We start from the raw sequence: 25413 nt of genomic DNA, 5'->3' as shown, positions 1-25413 counted from the left end.
AAATAAATTTGTATATAATATATGTTCGTAGTAATGAGTCTGTAGCCAGTAGTGTCGATAGTAAATATTTCTTCATATCTCTCTTGAATGTTAATGTTGTGCGGCAGGCTTTAATAGGGGGTGGTTTAATTTAGTGTTTAATCACCATAAAAGAGCAGTAAACATCGACAATTAGTGTTTATTTGAGGAAGGAAAGAATTGTTAGAGGAATGTCTCGTATTGTTAGTGTTGGTAAGAGCAGATATATTAAATGCTGAACCCTTGATGATCACCAGAAGGTACGCTACTGACGGTGCACTTGCACAAAACTCAAAATAATTTCAGAGCCCTGAAAACGAAGCTTTCTTTTCCCTACTCGTCAGGTGTTTCACAATCTGCACTGATGGTGTTCTTCTCGAGTATGGCTTGTGCTGTGCGAATGTTCAAAATGTCAAATGTAAATCAAATAGTTGTTGACCATTTGGACTTGTATTCAATTGGAGAACACGCAATTAGAAGTTATCAAATCTTCCTTTCTGTCAATCATTACACACACTAGAATCTTTAGGGAGAAAGTCAGGTGCATGTGGTGACCATTCTCAAAGGGAACTGCAGTTCCTGAGTGGACATATAGAGCAGGTACTTTTTTGCTTTGCTTAGTAATTTCTAGTCGCGCAGTAGGGATGCCTCGCCTTTAGGCAGCCAACAGATTTGTTTTCTCAATTGAGGCTGTAAAAATTATCATTTGGACAATGTGAACATGTTCCTGATGTCCTCTTGGTGCGGCAGATACTATTACCTTTCAGTCACTCTCATTTACAAACTTATCAGTTGACCAGAAGCCTGGTTGTGACTGGCATTACATGTGTCAAACAATCTAAAAAACATCTCTTCTAAAGCTTTCCGCGGTTTCTTTTCCACCTCTCGAGTTTCAAAACCCGCCATAATGCCTTTGGCATTGTGTGCTGCTAATCCCAAGGGCGCGGAATCAAATTCCGACTGCAGCAGCTGCATTTCCACGGGGAAGAAATGCAAGAACACCTGTTTACCATGCATTGAGTGCACATTGAAGAATTCCAGGTGGTCAAAATTAATCCGGAGTCCCCCACTATTGTGTGTCTCATAATCATGTCGTGGTTTTTGCACATAAAACCCCAGACTCACCTCTTGTGTCCCCTGTAAGTAGCATTGATTACACGCATTTAAGGCCATACTGCTCCACTCAAGGCCCATGTGTAGTAGGGGTTTTCATATTCTGATATTTCTGGATAGAATTAAATATGGATATTTGACGAAACTGACCTATTGAATATTGAATAACAAATATGTTCACATTTCAGAGAAGTGTGGAATATTTTTGAAAAAAAAAAAAGCAACTTTACATTGCAAGGGTGGACTTTTAACATTGTTGGTACATTTTTTGAGTGCTTAGCGCAGAAACCATACACAAGACAGACGAGAGAAGAGACCACACACAAGTGGTACTTTCAACGATTTATTGGAAGTTGGATCACGGGTTTATACATGCAAGCATTTGCTAGCATTCTTGATAAACCTGGCCAGATTGATGCTATATTCCTGTATTGCAGACAGAAAAGCATTTGAGCTTGTTTGACACTCAAAACTAATTGAGAAGCTCGAAATCACAAATCTTCTGCCATACTTAATTGGCTGAATCTCTGCATACTTAACTAAGCACAAACAATTTGTCAGCATAAGCGATTGCCCTTCCCATGAAGTGCTAGTTACTTCCAGTGTTCCTCAAAGCAGCATGCTTGGCCTCTTGTCATTTTTAATATATATTAATGATATAGAAGTAGTCAGTCACCCCTTTTAAGTAAAGTTTTGTTGATTTTTTATTTAATGAAATATGTTTCTGTTAGCCCAAACTTCTGTTATTTCAATCTCAAAATTGGCCTTCGTCAGATAATTCGAACCTCACTGGTCAGATTCGCCCAAATACAGCTGTGTTAAGCGCTGAAGCATATGCAACTTACTGTGGTGAAGCATACCAAGAATGGAAAAGGGCCACTGTCACAGGACATAGCACGTGTTCCTTGATTATACAGGCATGCAGTCTCCTGTCACAGTAGGAGCACCTAGCCACCTAATAAGCATACTGGCAGCCATTCAGAGCTGTTTCTTACGTTTCAGTGGTGATTTGAGTCCTTTTTTCACCTTCCATGCATGTCTCGTATATGAGACCATTAATGAGGCCTAGTATGTGTTCTTTAAGTGAATGTGCCGTGCACAGAGAAGTGGAAAACAATCATGTGTTTTGGGAAAGCTAGCAAAAAAGAAGGCAGTAAGTTGAAAAAACTGCGATAAGCCGAGGAGATGTTAAAAGCCAACAAAAGAGTGTGAATATATCAAACTCTGAAGGCCTGCCCATACACCTATTAGGCGTCTTGGTGCTCATACTGTGACTGGAGACTGCACATGTGCATGTACGTAAACTAGGGAACACGTGCTGTCTTGCAACAATGGCATCTTTCCCTGCTTGGTATGGTTCTATGCATAACATGGCTGTATTGCAGTGAAGCTAAAATTAAGAAAAATAGTAAACTGGGCGAGTTGGTAGCTGTTGATGGTTGCAGGTGTAGCGCTAAACTGAAACGCGGCCAAAGTTAATTTTAAAGGCAAATACTGTAAAGTGAAGCAATGGCATGTTTCAATGTTCTTTTATGCCTTTTGTTCAATTCAACCAGTCTCAATGGTCCCGTCAGGATCAATTAACGGGCATGCCTCATAATCAGAACTGGTTTTGGCAAGTAAAACCCCAGAGAGGTGATCAAATTAATGGAAGTCGACTGTATATATGGCTCATGAGTAGAGCCACCACTGTCTAAAACCGGTACAACAAGAAAACACCAAGAAACCTAAATGATCCATTGCAAATGCAGTCAACTTTCATGGCATGCGCAAATAATCTAACTTTCTCACGGACAATGATAGTGATAGTTCGCTGATACATTGGTCAGCGGCCGAGAGGATTTGCCCAGTTTCTACTATTAATTTTACACACTTGTGCTTATCCCTGTATATAACAGCGGTGTCATTTAGAAGAGGGCGACATGGACATGTATTGCAATGCAAAGCAAGAAAATCATCACCTGATACACTATATTTCTGTGCTCTCTTAAGTGCTCATTAATGCATCTTCCGGTTTGGCCTATGTAGCATCTACCGCATGACAGTGGAATATGATAGACCACTCCTACAGCGCATCCGACGAACTCATCTTTGCGATTCTACCGCAAACCGGCTTTTTTGTCCTTATTGGGTTAGTGGTTTTACACAAGGTGCTTAGCTTATTTGGAGCTGAAAAAACACCCGCACGTTACCTTGGCTTCCTATCTTTTTCAGGCTATGTGATATCTGGTGTATATACGGAATCACAGCGGTTTTCACCTGGTCACGGCTGCTAGCTCTTGCATTTGCACGGAGGCATCGTCTCGAACGTTCCTGTTTGAGCAGCCTTTCTGCCATTGACACCAACACATGGTTAGGGTAACCAGCCTCCTTAAGACTTGCAGCCTGTTGCTGGAAACTGGTTTTCATCAGGATGTTTTTGAAACACATGTTAGTTACGAAGGGTTTAAGATTGGGCTTGTTGATAAATTATGCTTCAAACTCAGGTTAACAGCGCAAAGCCACCAGAAGGGATAGAAGAGAGAACGGAGTGCTGAACTTCCAACTGTTTATTTTCTTTTCAGAAAGCATCGCTATTTATAGTCACACAATAGCCCACCAACCATACTTAGAACGCCACGACAAAGCCACACAAAATTCAACGTGGTGATAGCCCGAGGTGTCTGATCTCCTCGTCAGTGAGAGCAATAGAGGGGTGCTGATTCAACCATTCTTTAAACGTAGAATTTGTCCCGCTTTGATTATCTCACGTGTAACACGGTCTCTGTGTTTTGCAACGATAAAACATGTTTTGAATTTCGGCCTACATCCACATGCGCAGCAGTGGGCAGAAAGCCATCCCTATTAGTTAGTTATGCCCCTATTCACCAAATTCAAATGGGCTGAACGAAATTGGAGAAGGGGTTTCTTAGCTCATGGACTGTAGGCCCAGCAAGTCCTATTATCAGTAGAGATGAACTGAAAGTCAAGAAACTGAAACGTATTGCACTTCAAGAGGTCTCAAACACTCGCAAAAAATCTTAGACATCAGGACATTTTTCTAGGAAACTATTACTAGGGAAATCCAGATACACTAAAAAATTGTTGACAAATCTAAAAGCTCGCTGAAAAACTGTTAGTCCCGTGAGGTGGTCATATATGTGCCTATCTAATTGTGCTAAATATAGGTTGCTAAAGACGGGAGCCAGACACAACCCTATGCAAATGCCTTTCTTCTGCAGATGCAGCCTATTGTTCCACTGTGCAAATGTTGACGACATGTAAAAACACCATAATTCTAAATACCCTTCTACTGAAACAACCTGCTTCCTGTGAAAGCCTTACGGCACCATATTTGTCAATACAATCCTCGACACATTGAATAAGGTCATTGAGCAGGATAGAATAATATAATTCTCTGACCTTAGCTGAGAAGGCCTTGAAGCCCTTTTTGCCGTGAAACCTAACAAAATCAAGGATTTGTCAGAACCTTTTACAAGAAACTGGTCATCAATCTAACGTTCAGCTTTGAAACCAGGTACAGGGCAGCTTGCTTCTGCCAGGTACTCCTTTCGAAAATTATGACCTGAAAAGGAACATCCTCCTTGTGCACTTACTAAAAATTACATCTCTGAACTTTTCCTTAGTTTATCGAGATTAAACTTTCTGTAAATTTCACTTGGTTTCGCTGCTGCTTTCATAAGTGATACATGCTTGCGCTCATTCAACACTGCAGAAATTGCTTGACTGGCTTTTTCCAAGAAACATTTAAAGGAAAAAACTGCAAAACCACCCTCTTTGTCAGCTGGTATAACACACAATGAATTATTCTTCAGTTAACACTACACATTTTACAGGTAACTTAGAAGGTTGGGGCTTACATCGTAACAGGGCATCTAAACCTTCCGAGTTCATCCTCACACCATCTTCTTGCGGGGCTCTTCTGGACACTTTACTTATGATGGACAGGGAAGTTCCGGTTTAGTCCAGCTGGTAGCTTGGGCAAATTTTGGACCGAGGCCAAGAACTTTGCACACACTGTTGGGAAGGATGAAACCTTCAGAAACGTAGACATCACTTGTTGCTTTCTGTCAATTCTTGTCCACGTGAGCCCGTAGTAGTCTTATTTGAGGTTGCCAAAGGAACTTGGTGGCCTGATTAGCTAAGTGCAGGTGCCTCCACAGAAGATTCCTTGCGACGCACGGCTCATACTGATCAAACATCTGCACGCTGAGGTAATCTCTGTGGAGACATGCCTGCTGAAGTCGTTTAGCACATACAATCTTCAAAATTCTTTTTCCGTGACCGACGTTCGAATGGTGCGAAACCAGTAAACAACGATTTTATATCCTGTGGAAGCTGCTTGTTATGAATACGGAACCTTAGGACACACGTGCTGCTAGCAGCCGTGGCGATGAGGGCAACAGTATGCTCAAAATCCCGAGGAACATATTGAAAAAAGCCTGTTGTACTAGAAATGAAATTGACAAGGGTGTCAATATGGGCTTGTTGGTCGGTCATCATGGAATGGTATCTGGGTAGTGCAGCAAAACACGCACACAATAAAAGAAAGCTAGAACTACCTGTGAGCACATATATATGCACAAGTGTATGGTTGAATAAACTCACAGGTGTTTAATTTTTTTTTCTTCTGTTGCTACTTTTTCTTGCATTTTGATTGCTACATATATTGGTAATTCCCGCAAAAAGCATCAGCTGGTAGTCACCACTGTATTTTGCTATGCAATTTGTATTTTGTTATGCAATTTTAGCATCTCAGCGCGCGCCTGAAGGCGAAATTGTTGCCTAGGCAAACTATCGCCGAAGTGGAACGTTTCAGAATACGTCCCCAAGTATGTGCACGAATACTTCACTGAAAAACATTTCAGGCGTATCTTTGCTTTATTACTAAAATTTCGCAGCAACACAGCATTTCTTTACTCTAAGTTATTTAGGAATCACTAGGTGTCATTATCTACGTCGTTCATACGTACTTTAGGCAGTAAAAACGGCACACCCACCTGCGAGCTTCTCCGATACCGACGTGTCTGTTATAAGGCGATGATATATATATTATTCTGGACAAATCGGGCGAAGCCAACATGCTAAGCATATAATGTACGATGAGTACCAACTAATGGGATTTTGTTTTGAAATCGAACTAGAACTGAAGCAAATGAAAACGCAGGTTAAGATTACGGTAGATTACGGTAGAGATTACGGTTACGGTAGTACCCATGTAGTGGTTTCAATACCACTTTTCATCAGGCCTATAAGAAAGTGGCGGTCAGATGCAGCCGTATACCGATAAAGCATGTATTAAATTACAAATATTGCCCTTGCAACGAAGGTCGGCGCAAGCTGGCTGAGAGGGTTTGCTTACCTCCAGAGATGGCGCGTATACAAAGACACACACGTATCGATGCAGGACTTTCTAGAGGCTCCACAAATACTCACAGCATCTATTCAATGAGATTGCGTTATGCATAACGGCACACGAAAGCTTCGAGACTCAGCCACACTCAGCTGCGTTAGTTACGCCAACTTCGAAAAGTAAACAGGAAGCTGCCATGGCACTTTTTTCAGGAAGCAGGTGGCGCTTCATGCATCAGAAACCGAAACAGAAACTAGCAAAGCCAATCTTTCTTTTTTTTTTTTGTAAGCGTTAATCTTGTTCTCAGTGCTCGGAAGTTATAAGTTATTCTATTGGTTTGTTGCAGGGCGTCCGTGTCATTGAAGGATTCAGTCCCAGTTTAAATGGTTCAAATTCTTCAAACAGCTAGTATTTTTTGCACCGCCAGTACACAGAGTCGTTTTATAACGATCTTTATTGATAAATCGATATGTGGCCATTGTTTATTGCGTTTTGAAGAGCACTCGCTTCGTCTTTCCAACAGGACGCGTAGGTTCGCCGCTCCGATTTGCATTTAAGGCGAGCTTTTGATAGCCTTACTTTATCCATTTACGCGCTGTAGATGCGTTGTGACGCCTTTCAGTAGTTTGCGACGACGCAGAGTATAACAGCGGAGTCCCGCTGTTTACCTTTAACATGTTAAACGAAGCAAAACCTCGGTAGTGCATCGTAAATTTTTTCTAAACATAATGCAGGCACCACTCGCACCGTTAAAGCACGACTGTTAAGAAGCATTTGCAGCAGCTCATTTGTCACTACGTTGGTGCGAGAATATTGCTCATCTGCCGCTTTACCTTTACTGCTCCGTATTTTTGTGTATCCGGATATTTTAATTTTATGCAAACCACCCCTTCCGTGTGAAAAAGAAAAGAATTTAAGGAAAAGAAGATGCAACAGTTGCAAGGAAGGTGCAACAGTTGTGTGAAATAAATAGTGCTTTACCAACATCTGTAGTGACCTGGTGATCGTGCGCCTTGGGCGAATTCATTTTGTGTAAAAATGTGTTCCGGCTACTTAAAAAGTAAGCGTGACGTTATGGCATCAACTGCTATCTCTCATGTTGAATGAATTTTTGACAATACGTCATGGTCATGGTGCCGAGGCAAAACACAACTGAAAGTCACCTTGCAACCAAAACGCTGCCTTTCAACATACGACAGGAACACGTAAATAAAACATTACGCTTCAGTATACCTTATTTTTACAGCTATTCTGAGCTATAAAGCTTAGGTAGTTGTGAAAATGAGAGGCAGCTGTGATGGATATAGAAGAGCATAGTATGCTTGCAATACCTAGAAATATTTTAAGGATGAAATTTCAGTACTTGAAAACAGTGCATAAAAGTAGAGCACTGCATGGACACTTTTCCCTGGCCTGACCCGAGCCAGTGCCATGCACTGGTCCACCCTTGTCTAGCTCAGCTAGGTTTGTCCTGTTAGCCCTTCAGCCTCAGTGTAGCATGATCCACCTCTCTGTTGTTATGAAGGTGCCAACTGCATACGTATTTGCTAGATACAAATCTTGCTAAGCAGTTTTCCACTTGCATTGCTGCCGACAAGTGGCAAAAAAAAATATTTTTTTTTTAATTTTTGGCAGCAGTGAATAATTTGCCACCTTGCATTACTTTAGCTGTGGTCATAGTAATGCAAGCACAAAAAAAATTAGAAAATTTCTCAGAGCAATGAAATTAATTGACATGGAAGGAAATAAATTATGGATATGCATTCACCAATTATGTTGCACGTTAAGGTGTAGTCCAACCGACTAATGATTTCCATTTAATTTCTTTATTCATTGTTCAAGCAAATTGAATGAAGTTGTGTAATTCATTGCATAATTACATCAGCATGAATGAATTCTTGATTGAAAGTTTTCTTCAATAAATACTTGAAGGGGGGATGCTGCGAAATTTCTCATTGGTGAAGGGGATTTGAAAAACAGAAAAGAATGTAATGTCTCACCACAATGTCGATGGGATTGGTGGATGAACAGGCGACCAGAGTGTGGTGGCTCCGGTTTGAAGAGGGAAGGCAGGCGGCGGCAGATGGTGATGGCGTTCTTGCCTGGCAGCTGGGCGTAGAACTCGGGCCCATAGCCCGACTGCTCTCGTTCTGCTCATGGGCGCAGAAACTCGCCGGTTTCGAGCAGCCGTTCACGATCGGGTAGAGTGGTGAAGCCCAGGAACGGGTTGGCAGGAGGTCCCAGTTGGGTGAAGTCCTGGTGGCTCGGGTCCGCAACCTGCCGGTCGGTCTTGAACTCCCAGTCCGGTAACCGACCTTCTCTTGGCGTCGCTTCCTAGAACTCTCCCTTCTGCCAGCGCACCTCGCTTTTCTGCTGCTCTCGTCGATTTTTCGTTTCCTGATTGGCCCCTGGAAGCTCTGTGTTTTCTTCTGATTGGATGCATTTTCATTTTTTTTTTTCTTGTGCTGCGTGCTCACGTGCCGGACGCTCTTCAACATTGTCTTCCATCCAGTAGGGAATTCGCCTCTGCGCGCACATTCTTTCTCGTCTGCTTATTGTCTCTCTCCATCTGCTGCACAATGTCACACACTACACACCACACTATGTAGTACAGACATTCATATTATTACGATCTCATCGAGAGATGCTCAAGAGATGAGCCGCCGCGAGGAAGAGATGAAGTGTGTCTGGGCTCATGGCGTGAGCGAGTGTCGGCCTGGCTGTCTGGCTCCAGTGTAAATAGCATGTAAATAGCCTCTTTCATCTGTGTATTTCGTCTGTGTCTGTGCAACATTCTGGTGGAGGTTAGCGATCCCCGTCCTCGTCACGGCACTCCAAAGTGGTCGGTACATCGAGCTTGTCACCGTACCTCCCATTGACGAGACCGCATCTGCAATGGCTTCAGCTTGTCCGACTGCTCTTATCGTCATGGTTGCCCAACATCGTGACCCTGGTCTCTTCTGTGGCCTGGAGGGACAGGACGTTGATGATTGGCTCAAGCTCTATGAATGCGCCAGTGCTAATAACAGGTGAAATCCAACAATTATGCTTGCTAATGTAATCTTTTATCTCGGTGGCACCCCACGCATGCGACTCTGAACGCATGACGAGATAATAAGCTGGGACAGTTTCAAAGTAAAGCTACGAGAACTGTTTAGCGACCCCTTTGGGTGCAAGGTTGCCGCGAGAAAGGCTCTTGCGCCTCGTGACCAGACATCTACAGAGCCATACGTTTGATACATCCTAGACGTCTTGGCTCTTTGCCACAAAGCCCACCATACTATGTCTGAAGCAGATAAGGTGGGTAAAAGGCATCGCCTACGACGCTTTCAATTTTCTTGTTTTCGGCAACGTCTTTCCTATCGGCGCCATGACAAATTAATACCGTCACCTTGAACAAGCTAAGAGCCGCCGTATCACACACCACATCACGCAGCTACCCAACACTGCTGCTACGTCGACATGTGAGGGTCGACCACATCAGGCGACCACCTGTGATGACCGAACCCGTATTGTTCGCCGCCAGCTCGAGGCCACCTGTTGGCCAGCCTTCTCTGCAACACCTCCCGACCCGCCAGCAACCACAATTGCCAGGATTCAGGCCGTCGTCAGACAGGAATTTGAGAACATGGGTCTGAACTCCGTGTGTCGCACGTCTCAACCCAGCGTTCCCCCGTTCTCTAGCGGCCCTCCTCGTCCCCGGCACTCTTTTTCTGCCACATATCGCAACCCGTCCAAATGGCGTACCCCTGATGACAAGCCGATCTGCTTCCACTGCTGTCGCATCGACCACGTCGCTTGTCACTGCCGCAACCAATGGCCACCACCTCCTCGGACATACGCCTGCGCTTATTCCTGCACCTTTGGACCTACTGTTCCCTATGCCACCCGCCTAGAACCCACTGCCGCTGATGCCCCACCTCCGAACCTTCGCTACAGCCACTCGCCCTCATCTCAATGCCATTAGTCTCGTACACCCAAGGCCCGTCGCTTCTCCTCGCCGCCTATTGCCTCCTGGATGCAGCCAAAAAACTAGGCACCACAGCTTCTGGAGGTGAAGCTGTGTTGTCGACCCTGCCCTCAAATTCTCTGCTCATGTTACCTACGAACCAAAACTTTCTTGACGTTGACGGGTACCCTGTGTTACGTTCGACCAGCAGGTGCTGGCGATCTTCGAGGAAGGGACCGACGGAAAGGCGCCACCAGGTCTGCTGTGACGACTCGCTTTGAAAGGACGACCAGACATCAGTCCCCAGCCCATCGGCGCTACCATGGCTGTGGCGGCGACTGGTTTTGTAAGGAGGACAATGCGCCTCGTTTCCAACGGAAGGGTGCCGAGATGGCTAGACACAGTGGACGGAGCAAGTATTGTTAGTGTGTACACCGTCAAGGTCTGCTTGGAGCAGGGGAGCTCCTGGAAGATATTTTGCGGTGCCGTCTCAGGCAGCTTAGAACCCGTCTCACGCATCAATCAATGGACAGATGCGGCGGCCACTGACTGCAGGGTCAACTCTGGAATAAAGAGGCGCCTGCTCGGGTCAAGCACAGTGTCTGCGAAAACCCTCTCACCTTGGTGTGGTCAGTGCAACCTGTGCAGAAGTGAGTGCATAAACCCACCCCCTCAAAGGCGGGTTGGTTACGATGACTTTGGACGCTCCGAATTAGTCGGCGGTGAACTGCCGTTTTCCCTCACCTAGGGATTTCGGGAGGACAGTGTATTTAAGGAGCCGTTGGCGGCTCCTCAGGGTGCATTCCTTTTTCAGTCATGTTAGACTGATGAACTGTCACATTCTCATGCAGATACTGTAAATAAATCCCAGATTCCTCATTCTTGATGAGAACAAGTCTCTCCCTTCAACAACGTCCTCAGCGTGGATAAGTTCGATGACCGCATGGGCCAGCTACCATCTATTTCATGCCCGACTCCAACCATTACACCTGTCACTGCACTCATCGATGCAGGAGCACATCTTTCTATTATGAGTGCTGCCTTCCGACGACGACTGAAAAAGCACTTCACCCCAGTGTCTGCACACGTTGGTTGCATTGCGGATGGCGGTACTGTGCCTATCATCAGCATATGTACGGCATGTGTGAGCATCGCCGGCCGCCACACTCCTGTCCTCTTCACCGTGATTGCTCATTGCCCCATGGCCTAATTCTCGGACTCGATTTTCTCTCTGCGCATTCTGCTCTTATTGACTGCTCTGCCAGTACCCTTTGCCTTGAGTTGCCGATTCTCGTAGAACCTTCTAACGCACCCCAGTGTCGCTTACGCCTCACCTGCTTTATTCGCCTGCCACCGAAGTCAATAGCCTATATTAAACTGTTGTGCTGCCCACCTGTTCCTGATGGCGAGTACCTCGTCACTCCTCTGCCCAACATTCCACCACAGTATGACATCACCGTGCCTCACAGCATTCTGACTGTTACTGCTAACCATACTCGCATGCCTATCTTTAACTTTTGATTGGGAAAGCAAATCCTACTGCAAGGTATTTGCCTTGTCAACGTTGATTGTCTCGGCGACTATCACGTAGCAGCTTTATCAACCGATGGTTCTTCTGAGCTTAGCAAGCCCGTTGCACCAGCCTCGGGCACCAATGCCAACATAAAAAAAATGGTTGCGGTGGACCTGTTCTCTGCGCAGGCTGACAACCTTTGCCACGTATTATCCTCCTACCGAGATATTTTTTACTTCAAACGATCACCCTTTAGGCCAGACGCTCGCAGTCCAGCATCGGATTTCTACTGGCGATGCTACGCCTATTCACCGATGACCATATCAAGTTTCTGCATCGGAACGCCGAGTAATTCTAAGTGAAGTGAACAAAATGCTAGATAAAAACATCGTTAAGCTTTCTTCAAGTCCCTGGGCGTCACCTGTGGTTTTGGTTAAGAAGGAGGCCACGTGGCGCTTCTGTGTAGACTACCGTCATCTGAACAAAATTACTAAGAAGGAAGTCTACCTGCTCCCAAATATAGACGATGTCCTTCACTGCCTCCATGGTTCCAGCTATTTCTCTTCTATTGATCTTCGTTCTGGATATTGGCAGATTTCTGTTGGCGATATGGACAGAAAAAATACGCTCAATCAGCTTGGTAAGTTTAAAAAAGTAGGGTACGCTGTTCACTCCATAGAGAAATGTTTTGCGTTCCTGGTTCATTGGCCTTGAAACGAAATTGCCCTCGCTGTGCAGCACTATAACATGGTTGAACTTCAAAAGTTCCTCTCATAAGAATGCAAAGAAGCTCCCCAGAAGGACGGGTGCAGTTGTCTAATGTGGCTATCACTAATATTACCCACAGTGTCAAGATTCTATGGCACATATGTTTCTTTGATTAACAAGGCCAACGTAAAAGCAAGATGTGTGTTTTTACACCATAGATCAGCAGCACATAACCTCCACCTTAAATGTGATTGTTCACCTAAATCTGCCTGCATTTGGAAAGTTAGTGCAAACATTAAAATTAAATTAAATTGTGGGGTTTTACGTGCCAAAACCACTTTCTGATTATGAGGCATGCCGTAGTGGAGGACTTTGGAAATTTCGACCACCTGGGGTTCTTTAACGTGCACCTAAATCTAAGTACACGGGTGTTTTCACATTTCGCCCCCATCGAAATGCGGCCGCCGTGGCCGGGATTCGTTCCCGCTACCTCGTGCTCAGCAGCTTAACACCATAGCCACTGAGCAACCACGGCGGGTAGTGCAACCTTCTGTGCTGTTGGCACCCAATTTCAAAGTGTTTGCCCAGCCCTGTGCACTGTAACTTGATGGTTCCAAATTGCTGGTTTTTAGGCCCTTGCCCAACTGGTTTGTTGAAATAGATGTTAAAACGAATGACAGCTACAATTTCCTGGACACTTATCAATGAGATTCCGCTGTAATTTCAGCGGTGCTCACAGCAACAACAGATTTGGTGAAGTAAGGGACAGGCAGAGTGTTAAAGAGAACTGTGAAATCCATCAAACGGATATGTTGAGCTAACAATGTGGACTGATTGTATAAAGCGAGCAAGCTGCCGAGAATTGCTAAGCTTGATGTGCAGACCTCATTTCTTAGGCAAATAAACTGTGCAATGTCTTGTTTTATTATTGATGACTGCTCTGCCAGTCTGCCTGAGTTGTCATTTTTTTGTATCTATCATAAAGCAGGCACTTTCATGTTTTTGTAATTGTGTGACACAGAGTCATTTGTTTCTTACAGCTGTCATCTTCTCAGAAGCAGGTACTCATGCTTGGAGACCTGGAGAGCACAAGCTGCAGCATGTATGCCGAAATAAACAGCCTATTTCAAATAGAACCAATGTAAGGCAAAGCCCCTTTTTTGCTGTACTGTGCTTGCAAATTTGCAAAGCAATGATAAGACACAATGTAGAAAGAAACATTTTCTTTTATTTGGCGGACATTAGAGTGGCATCAAAAAAAAAAAAAAAATATTGAGCAGCCCCAAATCAGTCACTACACTAAGCAGCTCCACTACAATTCACATGACCTAGGAATCCCAGCCATAAAACCGAATGATTATTCGTATAAGTGACGATCAAGATCATTCTTCACTTGAATGCCACGGAGCGCTGTTCAGTAACAGCAGTCAGTTTGTGTCCCTGCAAGCAGGAATATTAATTCGTGTTTTGGTTAATGGTGACATAACGAAATTTATAGTTTTCTGGCCCATCAGATGTTTGAATCGGAAATAACTTCGCCAAAGATGTACACCTTGTCAGCGGTACATGCAGGATGATTTGCGGTGGCCAGAGACTTTTGAGTGGGACTTCGGTATCAATGGAGGTATAATGTGTGTGTGCATGCTTCAGTAAAAGGGAGATTGGAGGCAGCATCAAGGCAACCTATAGGCACTGCGTGAAAAATCTTGAAAGCTATGCTATTTGCTAATGCCCTTCTGCCCTCTGCACTTGATAGAATACTTTCCAGGTTTAATTTCAATCAGAAAAGAAATTTAGTATTTTCTGATGCTACCTTGACATGCAAACAAGTTTTTGTCATGTAGGAGGAGGGGTTAGGTTAAACTACAACACAATTTATCTACAAGTTTTTCAGCGTCCTATTTCATGTGTGGTACACTTTCTTTAATTTGGCTTGCTGACCTGGCAGTCGCTTAGTCTTGGGCCAGGGATGACTGGATGGGAGAAGACAATGAGGTGTACTGTTCATTGTTTAATAGGCGCTTGTGTACTATAACATGTAAAAATAAAAAAAACGAGTGATATTTTTATGCTTTAAGCATTTTGCAGAGTGAAGTAAAGTTATAACGATTTTTTTTTTCTCTAAGAGATGAGAGAAGATGGTGTTGCTTGCTCATGATGTTGCTGGGATACCCTAGTACCTAGCTCATAACTCTTTAGTGAAGTGAAGATCACCAGGTAGAAACCACATCAATTTGTAAGAGTTATGAACCTTCAGCATGAAAGTAAAATAGTGCTTTATTTTATTGGATACGTTCCCCTTTTGGAAAGTTCTGTGAACAAAATGAAAATTTGCAAAAGGAACAAATAAGAATTTGGAACAAGCATGCTATCAACACAACTAATGCAAAAGCAGAATTTAGTCACTACATACCAATAAGGACAGTGTAGGTGTGAGAACGTTGCTGATACTTTACTTTTCCACCTATGACAAAGGAAAAAGTATACTCCAGTAATTCAAATGAGAACACAATTCTTGTTACACCAGGTGTGGCAAGCCCGGGAGACAGCAAGAGCCGCAGGAGTCCTGGACTAAGGGCGCCTCCCACACAAGCAGAAAGACACCTGCTTTTCCTTTCTTTCTTTTAATAAATGTTTTTCCTTCTCCTCCTCTTCCTTATAATATTCTTTAATACAATGGTTTACCTGACTTGGAGGCAGTTTTATTTTGGGAGCTCCTATCTGAATACATGGGAACAGAGAAATAGTTTTTCTCTGAAGCCAGCAGCAGAATTCGATGAGGTTGGTTACATGTAAAAAAAAAAAAAGCTGAAATGTAGAGACTGTTTTAGGGGGCAATTTTTTGTGGCAGGAAATTTTGAAAATTGTGAAATTAAAAAGACTTCCGTATGAAGTTTACAACTTGATACAAAAGCTATGAAATTGTAAACTTTGTGCTTATATTTGTAAGCTTACTGACTCTCAGCAATTTTTCCTAAATATTCAAGGTCCTAAATCAAAATTATGCAGCCTAGAATGACTAAAATTTAACTTTTTCTCTCAAATGCAACAAATTTCATTGAAATTATTCCAGTAGTCTCAAAAGCATTTCTGCATTTTACATGTATTTGAATGAAGAGATTAGAGTTGGCACTGAACTAAAGCATCCTCCTCAAGGTAAGCACATCATTTCTGGCCGTAAGGCCAGTTATCAGTCGACACTCTACACTATAAAAGAGAATTGCCTTTTTTTACACTTTTCCAGCAATTCCAACTTAGTAGCATGCTTAACTGAATGCAGCTAGGAAGAAGGAAATTTGACAATTTTTAGTTTATGTGCAGAATTAATGCATTTGTATGTCACTGAATTTTGGCCTTCATGAGCATTCATATCCTTGAATTTTCTTTCAATGTTGAATCGAACATTTTGTACAATACCTGAAGCAGCCATCAGGCCACCAAGCAACGTAAGGGCAAATAAGAGCTTCATGTGGAAGCACTTAAAAGGTCTGCTCAATTCACCTGCACAACTGTGAACCAGTTAACGGAGGTTCACGAGAAGTTCAGAAATTGTGCAGCTTGTTTCTGCGGTGCAGGCACAGCGCAACACTCGAAACAAATGCCAAGGTGCAGATGCGGTGCAGGCGTTATGTTATGCCCGATTAATGTGCACAGAGTGCGTACATTTGAAAGATTGTGAACTACAAGAATTATCAGCTTGTGGGCCTAACTACAAACCACACTTGTAGACACATCAGACGTGTGTAAGCGGGCTTTTAATGGTGCTTGCACCCATGTGCTGGATTGTCTGCTGCACTGCTGCGTCGCACCTGTACGCCTGCACCAAGTCGGCACCGACAGCGGAGTAGGTGCAGCAAAATCATGAACCAGCCCTGCACCTTTTGAAACGAACGGAGTGGTTCAGCGGGTGCCATTGCTGCACCACTGGAACGAATGGCAGGGTGCAACACCTTGTGAACTGGTTCAGGCGGTGCAGGCGAATTGAACGCACCTAAAGTAAAGCACATTCAGGGGTGCTATAACATAAAATGATTTCAAACTGTTTTGATTCCAATCTCCTGACATCAAATTTATGTAACCACCGGCGCAAGCATCGGGCAGTGACTTGCAGCGTGGTCTGAGCAACCCAACCAAACACTCTCCTCGTTTATAGGAGGTCACCTTTGTTCACTTCCAAAACCAATAACATTGCCTACACTCAGCGGTTTTTCTTATCTAATTAGCTGACAAGAGGCGAGGTGTACGGTCTAGTGGAGAGGGTTTCGATGGGGCTGAGCCAGCACAGTGAAAATAGATAACCGCATGAAGAGGGTGGTGCTGGCTTCTCCGAATGGTCCGCTTCACCTTATTTAGCTTGCGGTGGCTGGTCGAAAATCGCGGCGGCTTGCAACAGAAGGATAAGAATGCCGCTAAAACAAATCCTCAGCAAGGAAGAGTTGGCAGAGCGATGCTGTATACATGCCGCAAGGGCTCGATAACGTTTTACTGCCGTGCAAAAAGGTTTATAATGTGCAAATAAATACATGCTGACCGGCAGGTGTGAGTAGCGAGGGCCTGAGCAATCGGCGGGCAGCCATCTTCTATTCCTTTCAGAACGGGGCAGTCTCTGGCTATTCAGAAAAATTTTCAGTTTTGTTCAGCATATTAATGCATTTTTTTTTCCACGTACACGTCACTTTGATGCAGTCAGTTTTTGTGGTTTTGTGAGGTCGCGTGACAGACAGGCGAGGTGGGTGTTACCCAAAAACATTGAACCAATAGCAGAGGGCCAATGGTGAAAAGGCGTTGAATCAGGAATAATTATTTTTCTTTTGTGCAGTTTAATCATTCATACTCAGTGTGTACATGTATAGCAGATGGAGAGCCATCACGGTTTTCGTGACAGACTGGTGACAGATTGGTGAAGTTTGCAGTGGCCTGAAAGAGTTTAGACCAACCGTGGTGGGCTGATTGCAGAATTGGAATAGAAAAGTTTGGAATCATTTTATGTCATAGCACCCCAGGATTCTACAGGGGGCCATAGAATGTATACTTCCATGCAAAGATGGCCAACCTCACAAGGTTCACACGGCTGACGTAATGAAGTCAACCTAAGCTGATCTCAACCTCCTTAAGTGATGCGACATTGGTTGGCTGTTAAAATTTTTTAGCTATGGCAGTGGCAACCTCATGGACAAATTTGAGGTTGACTGAGGTCGAATGCTCGGTGAGGTTATATTTCACAGCAGCTGATGTGCACATTTCCACCTCATGAATAAATATGTGGAAAGTTTTATGATTTTACTGATATGAAGGGGTAAATATTTATGATAATAATACAATAGCCCCAGGCAGGAATCTGGAAGTGGGCCTCACCCCAAGTCACCTGAGGCTTTGTTTTCAATTTGTATAGACAGCTCTCATCACATATGAACCATAGGTGTACATTTCTTTTGCTTTACTTCAGATGTGTGACACCACCGCAGTTGGATATCTTACATCGGCCTGTATCCTCTGACCTTACTTTTAAAAGACAGTGAGTCACATGCCAAACTTCTTCCTCGTCTGCTCTGAACTAACAAATGACAGTTGTTGCCTCTCATTCAGTGTTGGCCAAAGACACCTAGCCAGAAACTTGGTACTGAATAATGAAACTACGCAAGACAAACATTCTTTTTTCTGGTATGTTGCCTGTAGGCAACAATTGTCAATAAAGGGTTAATGAGAAATAAATTAAAAACTGAAATACAGTAGAACCTCATTGATACGATCTTCACAGGAACTGGAAAATAAAGTGTACCATAGGAAAAATCATATCATCCAACATATTATCCAACCAAATCGGATTTTCAAGAAAAAAAAAAAAAACTTAACATTTCGAAAAACGTATTAAGCAGAATCGTATCGAGGTTCCACTGTATAAAAAAACGACACTGAAATTGGCTGTAGAAAAGTCAGTACTACTAATTACTAACTGCGCTCTGAAGCTTGTCACAATTTTTTCTAGAGTTTAGAAGTCTAGGACCTTGATTTAACGCAAGAAATGAATAGTCAAAAATATCATGTAAGTACCCCTTTAAAGTTCAACATCTTGAGACGTATTTCTGCACATTGAGACATAATATTTATCGAAGCCATAAGACTCTTAACAAAGCATGTTTCACAGTCTTGCAGGCAAACCGAACATTTACAGTGGTGCACCTTCAAATGGTGCAGTCAATTCTATGGACCTAATGCTTGCATCTTGCACACCTGCTCAAGCCAGAGGCAGGAAATTAGGAAAACCTCCAAAACACTTCAATTATCTCTTTCTGAAAGAGAGAAGTATGTTTTATCCAGCAATTCTTGACATGGCCAGACTAGTCAAAAGGTAAATTGACAACTATGTTCCTCACAAAGGCCTGATTCACACAGGTGTTATCGGCCCCATCACGGTACATGCGTCTGTCAGGACAGAGCATTTCCTTGCCGATTTCTCTGCAGAAACAAGACGCTATCGACATTTGCTGATGCTATAAACATCATCAGTATCCTGTGTTAGAGGAGAAAATGGTGTGAAAACCCTCTATTTTCACAGATACAGGTTCCGTAACATTTGGTGCCGAGACATGACAGGATGGGTCAAATGTGTGAACCAGAATTAACTTACAATGGCACTTGAACATAAGATAAGTTAGAGAAACATTGCTGTAAACAGATGGCAACACAGGTGAAAAGTTTTAGGTAATGATGCCAAAGGACAGACACCATTGCTTGTAATGCTTCAATAGAAGCACAAGGTGAGATTTTCAAGATCATAAGCTGGAATCTAAACCATGCAAGGCAAGCAAAGCCCACCTGCCAACTGTGTTCACAGCAGCCTACACATATTGTCAACCCACGTGACGTTTCTGTGGCCAACATACCATGGCGGTTGTGCCAGGATGACTGTGGATGCAGATGGCAACGTGGCCAAAGCATTCTCGCCTTGAGCTAGCATTGCAGATGCAGCCAAGGAGCACCTGCTGCATAAATCAGTCTTGCGTCTGGAAGCGTCCGCAACCTCCATGAAAATGTTACAGAGGAAAAGAGATGCACCAAATATATTTACTGAATATTTACAAAAACTGTAGCAGCTGACAAGATAGTAGTTAGCACGCAAAATCCAAAAGTGTTCCCCTTTTCATCAGCCTTTTAAAATATGCTCTCTAGATCACTAGACTTTATCTAAAGCAGGAACAATAGATCGATCCTCTTCAAAAAAAGACAATACAGCACTGACATGGGTACTCGCATGAACGAGCCCACTTCATGTGTCGACCACTCGAATCTGTTTTAAACACAGGCCTATTTCCAAAGCTCCAACTGCAGTGCACTTGCTTTTATGAGATATGTAAATTAATTTGGGCTAGTTGATGGGTCTTAAACGAATGCACAAATATAGATGGAAGTGACAATGTGGACAGAACCGTCTTCCAACTGTTTCTATTAGAGCATAACCTCCCTATAGCAAAGCAACATATAGGGAACTGACAGTTACAGTGAAAAAGTGCCAGTCCTGATTACACTCCGTTAGGCATTCACATATTTTTCAATGATATCCCATTCATACACTGCGTGCACAAGAGACTATTTAAATATGACAAGCCTTTGGTGTAACTTAGAATGATCAGGGGTTCCCTGCAGTGCGATTAGGTGACAAGTTTGGTTCAGTACATATTGATTGGTTTCATTGCATGGTATTTATATAATTGTTACTTTTACAAAATATTTCGCCTACTGCCTAATGCGAAATTTGAGTGCAGCTCTATACAGGTTTCCATTTCGCAATATATTGGCTAGCATGGACAATCTATCTCGTGTGGCACTTCGCAAACAAAGCAAGGTGTGGTGCAACTGCGTTGCTAATTGGAAGACCACGAGAGCAGCACATGGGTGATGCGTGGGCGCAATTCACAGCAGCTGCCGCAGACAGACCTCTGCTCATGCAGTGCTTTGTTTCCTTACAGATGATGCGCACTAGTGTGGTATAATGGCTTCCAAGATTTTCCTTCCTAGGAAACATCTAATGAAGCAATAGCTCCTAAGAAGGCCACTATCCAAGATAATCAAGAAAGGAATAGAGAAAAATGTCACAGAAAATCACATCAAACTAGGTCAGAGCATCAAAAATTGACTAACATTCTAGGCCTTGCCCTTGGAAAAAGTCTTGCAGCAAGGTTAATTGAGCACAAATTATATGCAGGTATTCTATGGAGTGATGTCAAAGCTCAAACACTGAGCTCTGCTCTTCTGCAGGACCTTGGTGATGCACATTTTAAATACCATTCTTCTGGCTACTATGGTTTCCAGGAAAATTGGTCATCCTTAAGAGGACAGGACACCACCATAGTACATTTTCAGGCATATTACTTGCGCTAGCAGGCAAAACAATTAAGGTATACTGACAATGAACATTTGCAGCAGGACGCAATAGCAATGACAGTATTTGGCAGGATGTTTAGACAACAGACTAAAAAGAGTGGACTGGAGGTGAAAGCAGTTCTTTTGGTGAAGTATTTAGCTCTGCTTTAAACAGTGCATTGCTTGCATATAGGGTAACATACTTGTCATGTGCAAGTTTGTAACAGTGTACTTATGATGGAAAATTCTGATCAAAACCACACAGTGGCATGGTGAGGCCAGTGGACAACACAGTGGTTTTAAAGCATTGTTTCATGCTGAGTACTAAGTAGCAAGTTCGGTATTCCCACACAGCAGCCAGGTTAATGAGATCAAAAATGAGAATAAAATGTCAAACCAAGTGACAAAGCATGAAGCAAGACCTATAAAGTTTCAAAGTTCTTTGACTCGTGTGTGCACCTTGTTGGCAAATGTGTGAACTTTCGACGCAGAAAAAATGTTGTCATAGGAAACAACTTGTCAAAGATAATCACTTGTTTATCAACAAAGCGAGATTTTATCACACAAGAGTTCAAAAATCGCTGCTTAAAAAATTAGAAACACCAGTAATTTTGACCTTCTCTTACATTGAACACCCTGTGATTAAACTGTCTATGGCATCTCTAGCACGTTGTGCGGACCAACACCTAGGCAAGAGACAATGCCAGCAACTGCTGCAGAATAGGCAAAAGCAGAGAAAACAGTAATGGCACGAAACAGGCTGTAGCATTACAAAAAGAAAATGCACAAGTTTGATGACAAATGATAAAAAAAATACAATTCAGAGCCCTTCCACTATGTGAAGATGGAAGACCAGCTGAAGCTGTACTTGTTGACAAGTATATTGAGTTATATATGGTTAATTGCTATATTGATTAAATAAAGAAACATACACACAACTTCGTTATCTTTGATCTTCTATTTACTTTGTCACCATGGTAACCATTGCTTTGTGGTCACTGTGATATACTGCAATTGGTCGCCGATGCTTTCGTGCCCACTCCCGCTTCTGTTTGCAAAGGTGATCCTCACGGGCACGCTGTTCTTCATCGGTCACAGAGCAGCTAGCCGACATTACGGATCTGCAGACAAGGCGGGTCTGGCTATAGCAACTGCCCGTTGCCTTCACGCTGTTGCTCACACCGGTGCTCTTAACATGCACATTGTTGTTCTTCAGTACGAACTAGACGCGTCCTGGCCATAGCAGGACCAAAGTAAAACTGCTGATAACGTCGCTAGAGCGATGTCGACTTCACAAGAAAACGAGGCACAGACATTGGTGGGTACACAATGACGTTTTATTATTCTGCCATGCACTCCGGAGCCACTGAGCACTGCTGGCGCACAGCAGGCTACTGTGGATTCAATTCTGTCGACGCAACTTTTTTCTACACACCCTGTCGATGTATGCACTATTGGTCATGGTCAGAACCTAGCCATATACAGCTTCTCTGTAAAAATAGCAGGGGAAACAGAAGCAGACACGTTCAATGCATCACAAAGGAATGCAGCAGGCAAAAAGATGCGGTTTCTGCAGCACAAGCCATGACCTTGTACAGCTTGTGGCAAAAAAATGCAGCACAAGCAGATAGCTCAATCACTTCGCAGTTGTTCTAGCCTTGTGAACTGGAGCAACTGGCTTTCCTGTCCAGGAAGCATGGGCAACGACACTGCACACATGTTGGTAATATCAAGCTTTGATGCAGACATAGTAACGTGTGGTGAGGAATTAAGTAATCTTTGTTTCCACTTCTGCATGAATTTTGTGGAAGTGCTGGAGGGTCAAGGTTTTATACAGCTATTAATTTATGTATGTGGTCTAATAAACCATTGCAAAGTGAATGTGTGGCATCAGCAACAGATAGCCAGGCACTATCACAAAAAGAAGCAAAATAATGCCAGGTTGTTGAAAGTTGCAGGTTCTGGAGGAGAGATAGAAAAGGACAAGACTGCATCGATCAATTGGACATGACTGAAGGCATGCACGGTATGTTGAGCAAGAAGCGGACAGAAAGAGTACAAGGAAACGCATGAAGGAGAACAGTCTGACAGTGTGTGAAGGCAGGAGCATCACATTAAAAAAAATTGGAAGAAAGTAGCAAATGAACGGGGGATCAGATGCCAAGGAGCAAGCATTTTCTGCTAGAAATGTTATTGCTGTTGTGCCTTAGCCCTGGTGCTGCAAATGGAAGGTGGAAGAAACAAGTACAGTACAAGTTGAGAAAGCGTTGTGGCAAGAGTGAGTGGCATTAGATCGGTGCCTCATCAAAATGATAGAATTTGCAGTGCTCATCTGCACTCAACAAAGTGTGGTAACCTGTGTTGCTGGAAGTGTGTAAACTATCTCGAGATGAAATGTACAATCAGCCAGCTCTTCCAGATTCAGAAAAGACTTAAGACCAGAGGAAAATTTCAAAAATTACAAGACGGCAACCTGATTTGATAAATCATATTTTGGATGTTTCCAGTAGAAGCACTTGCACCAACGGAAACTAAGCTGCATTAAAGGTTGGAATTCAGAAAGTGCATCAACACTACACCAACGATAAATGCAATCCCACTACATGGATGACTTGCCTTGTATGAAAACATTGTTTTCACCTTTTGCTCTCCTGTTCGCCACGTAAGCATTGCGGATTAAGACGAAGTCTCACTGTTTGGTGCAATGCATTTGTCACTGGCTGACCACAAATAATCGCTGTCAATGTAGTCTAATGAGCATTAAAAAGTTCTCTTCAGCTCCTACTTTGTGACTAATGAGCCGGCTGTGCTTACATAGGTACGGATCCACCTCCAGAGGGTCACCACTGAATTGCATCTTTTTTTTTCTTTACAGGAGCGTGGAGACCTGCATTAATAGTGTTTTTTCACTGACAGCACATATGTTACCGGGCTTTTTATTAATCTTTTAAATCACCCACACTGGCGTACTTTATCCTCTTCATTTAGTATAGAGGGGTAAACATCGACAAAATGATGCAGCTCAAATAGGTTGAACGTGTATGCGTTTTCTATCCGCAGTGACGGACAAGATGGCTCGAGCGTTGCATAATGCCGTTTGCCTAAAGCCAGCTTCGCTGCAGGGCACCAGTGTCGCGCAATGAAGCATGCGCATTGTATTGCGGCAAAGTATACCAAGAGTGGAAAGCGGCCACTGTGATATACGCGCCCACTTGCCGTCACGTCTCCTGCCGCAGTACAAGCACGGAGACGCCGAACAAGTGTACTGGCAGGCATTCAGAGTATTTCGCATGCGGTTGTAGCGATCTGAGCCCTTGTTTCGTCCATATAGAGCGCCCCTTATATGAGCTAGACATTGTAACAGCCGGGATTATTAACTAGCCAGTGTTACTATACAGCTTTCACAAAGGTCTACTGCTATGAAGTTGCATGACGACCATTTTTCTTTAGCATACATTTCTTCCGTATTCATCCGCAGGGCGTAGTGTTTTGCCAGTGTGGCTGTACAGCTCTCACAACGATCTACGGCTCGATCGCATGGCGACGCAAGTACACACATACACATACAGAGTACAAAATTTCCATTCCCACGAATCTCCAAGTGTGTTGTATGCTCAGTTACATTAAGAACTAATGCATCGGCACGGCAGTTAATTCATAAACTGTTTCCGTTCCCGCGATTCCCCTGAAGTGCGTGGTATGCTGACCTTGATCAACGACACTAATGAACAATGCATCGGCACGACGTAATACTTTGCCACTAAAGTCATTCGAGAAGACACCTCACTTCCAAACGTATCCCCTGCGACTACAAAATTTAATATGCTGCCGTTGCAACAAAATAGCAACAAACTCACCTCGGACGCGGCTTTCTGGTCTTGCCGCCCACGCATCCTGTCGATTCTGTGCTGCAAGCTCGGCTAGGGACAAACGGAGCTAACAGCTTTCTTCCCCGTAGTACCTAGGCGAAGAGAAATTTTGAGCACCAAAAGTCCCCACATTTCTCTCTCGCAACTACTGCTCCTCGCGCGTGCGCAGAAAGAGCGGTGAAATCCAATTTCGATGTGCTCGTGCCGGCGCCGATGCAACGGACGGCGTGGCTTCATTCAAAGCGGCGGACATTTTGGCCCGTTCAGCGCTGCCGTAACGCTTCCTGCCAAGCGCGTCCAGGCATGTTTCAATGCCACGTGTCTTCGTGTGTGTGTGTGAGTGTGTGTGCATGTTGGTGCCCACGCTTGTCAAAGCGCGGCAGCCGGGGAGAGGAGCTCCCCAACTGTGAAGCGAGGAGGTCTGACCGGCGCTGGCCCGGCGGATGCGTCACTTCTTGTCTCAACGTGTCAACGTGTCCGTGCCCCGCCGTCACGTGCGCCCCATCCCGAGCTGTTCCTTCTTACCCTC

At 43.7% G+C, this 25413-nt stretch overlaps 1 protein-coding gene across 19 annotated transcripts in view; it reads right to left on the bottom strand.

Annotated features, from left to right (window-relative positions):
• The window catches only part of LOC142588152 (uncharacterized), a 30102-nt gene extending 5022 nt beyond the window's left edge, over window positions 1-25080 (bottom strand). Inside the window, exons 1-9 of one of the 19 annotated variants that reach the window (XR_012829680.1) lie at window positions 24873-25080; window positions 23830-23902; window positions 21948-22136; window positions 19539-19675; window positions 15340-15408; window positions 15068-15118; window positions 12454-12544; window positions 8485-9451; window positions 3663-5148 (exon numbers count right to left, since the gene is read on the bottom strand). Coding sequence is in view for 6 of the 19 variants with exons in the window: in XM_075699648.1 (XP_075555763.1) it covers window positions 16410-16578; window positions 19539-19675; window positions 24873-24908 (342 nt within the window). In the remaining 13 variants the exon portion in view is untranslated. Of the gene's footprint in view, window positions 1-3662; window positions 5149-8484; window positions 9452-12453; window positions 12545-13862; window positions 14967-15067; window positions 15119-15339; window positions 15409-15432; window positions 16579-19538; window positions 19676-21947; window positions 22137-23829; window positions 23903-24872 lie in introns of those variants that run through there. The other 18 variants (XR_012829682.1, XR_012829679.1, XR_012829678.1 and 15 more) reach the window with 18 other exon arrangements.
• Window positions 25081-25413: the final 333 nt, after the last annotated feature.

Source organism: Dermacentor variabilis, chromosome 7 (genome assembly GCF_050947875.1).
Source record: "Dermacentor variabilis isolate Ectoservices chromosome 7, ASM5094787v1, whole genome shotgun sequence".
Taxonomy (NCBI): domain Eukaryota; kingdom Metazoa; phylum Arthropoda; class Arachnida; order Ixodida; family Ixodidae; genus Dermacentor; species Dermacentor variabilis.
Note: the sequence above shows the minus strand (reverse complement) of the source record. Positions and strands in the feature narration are given on the sequence as shown.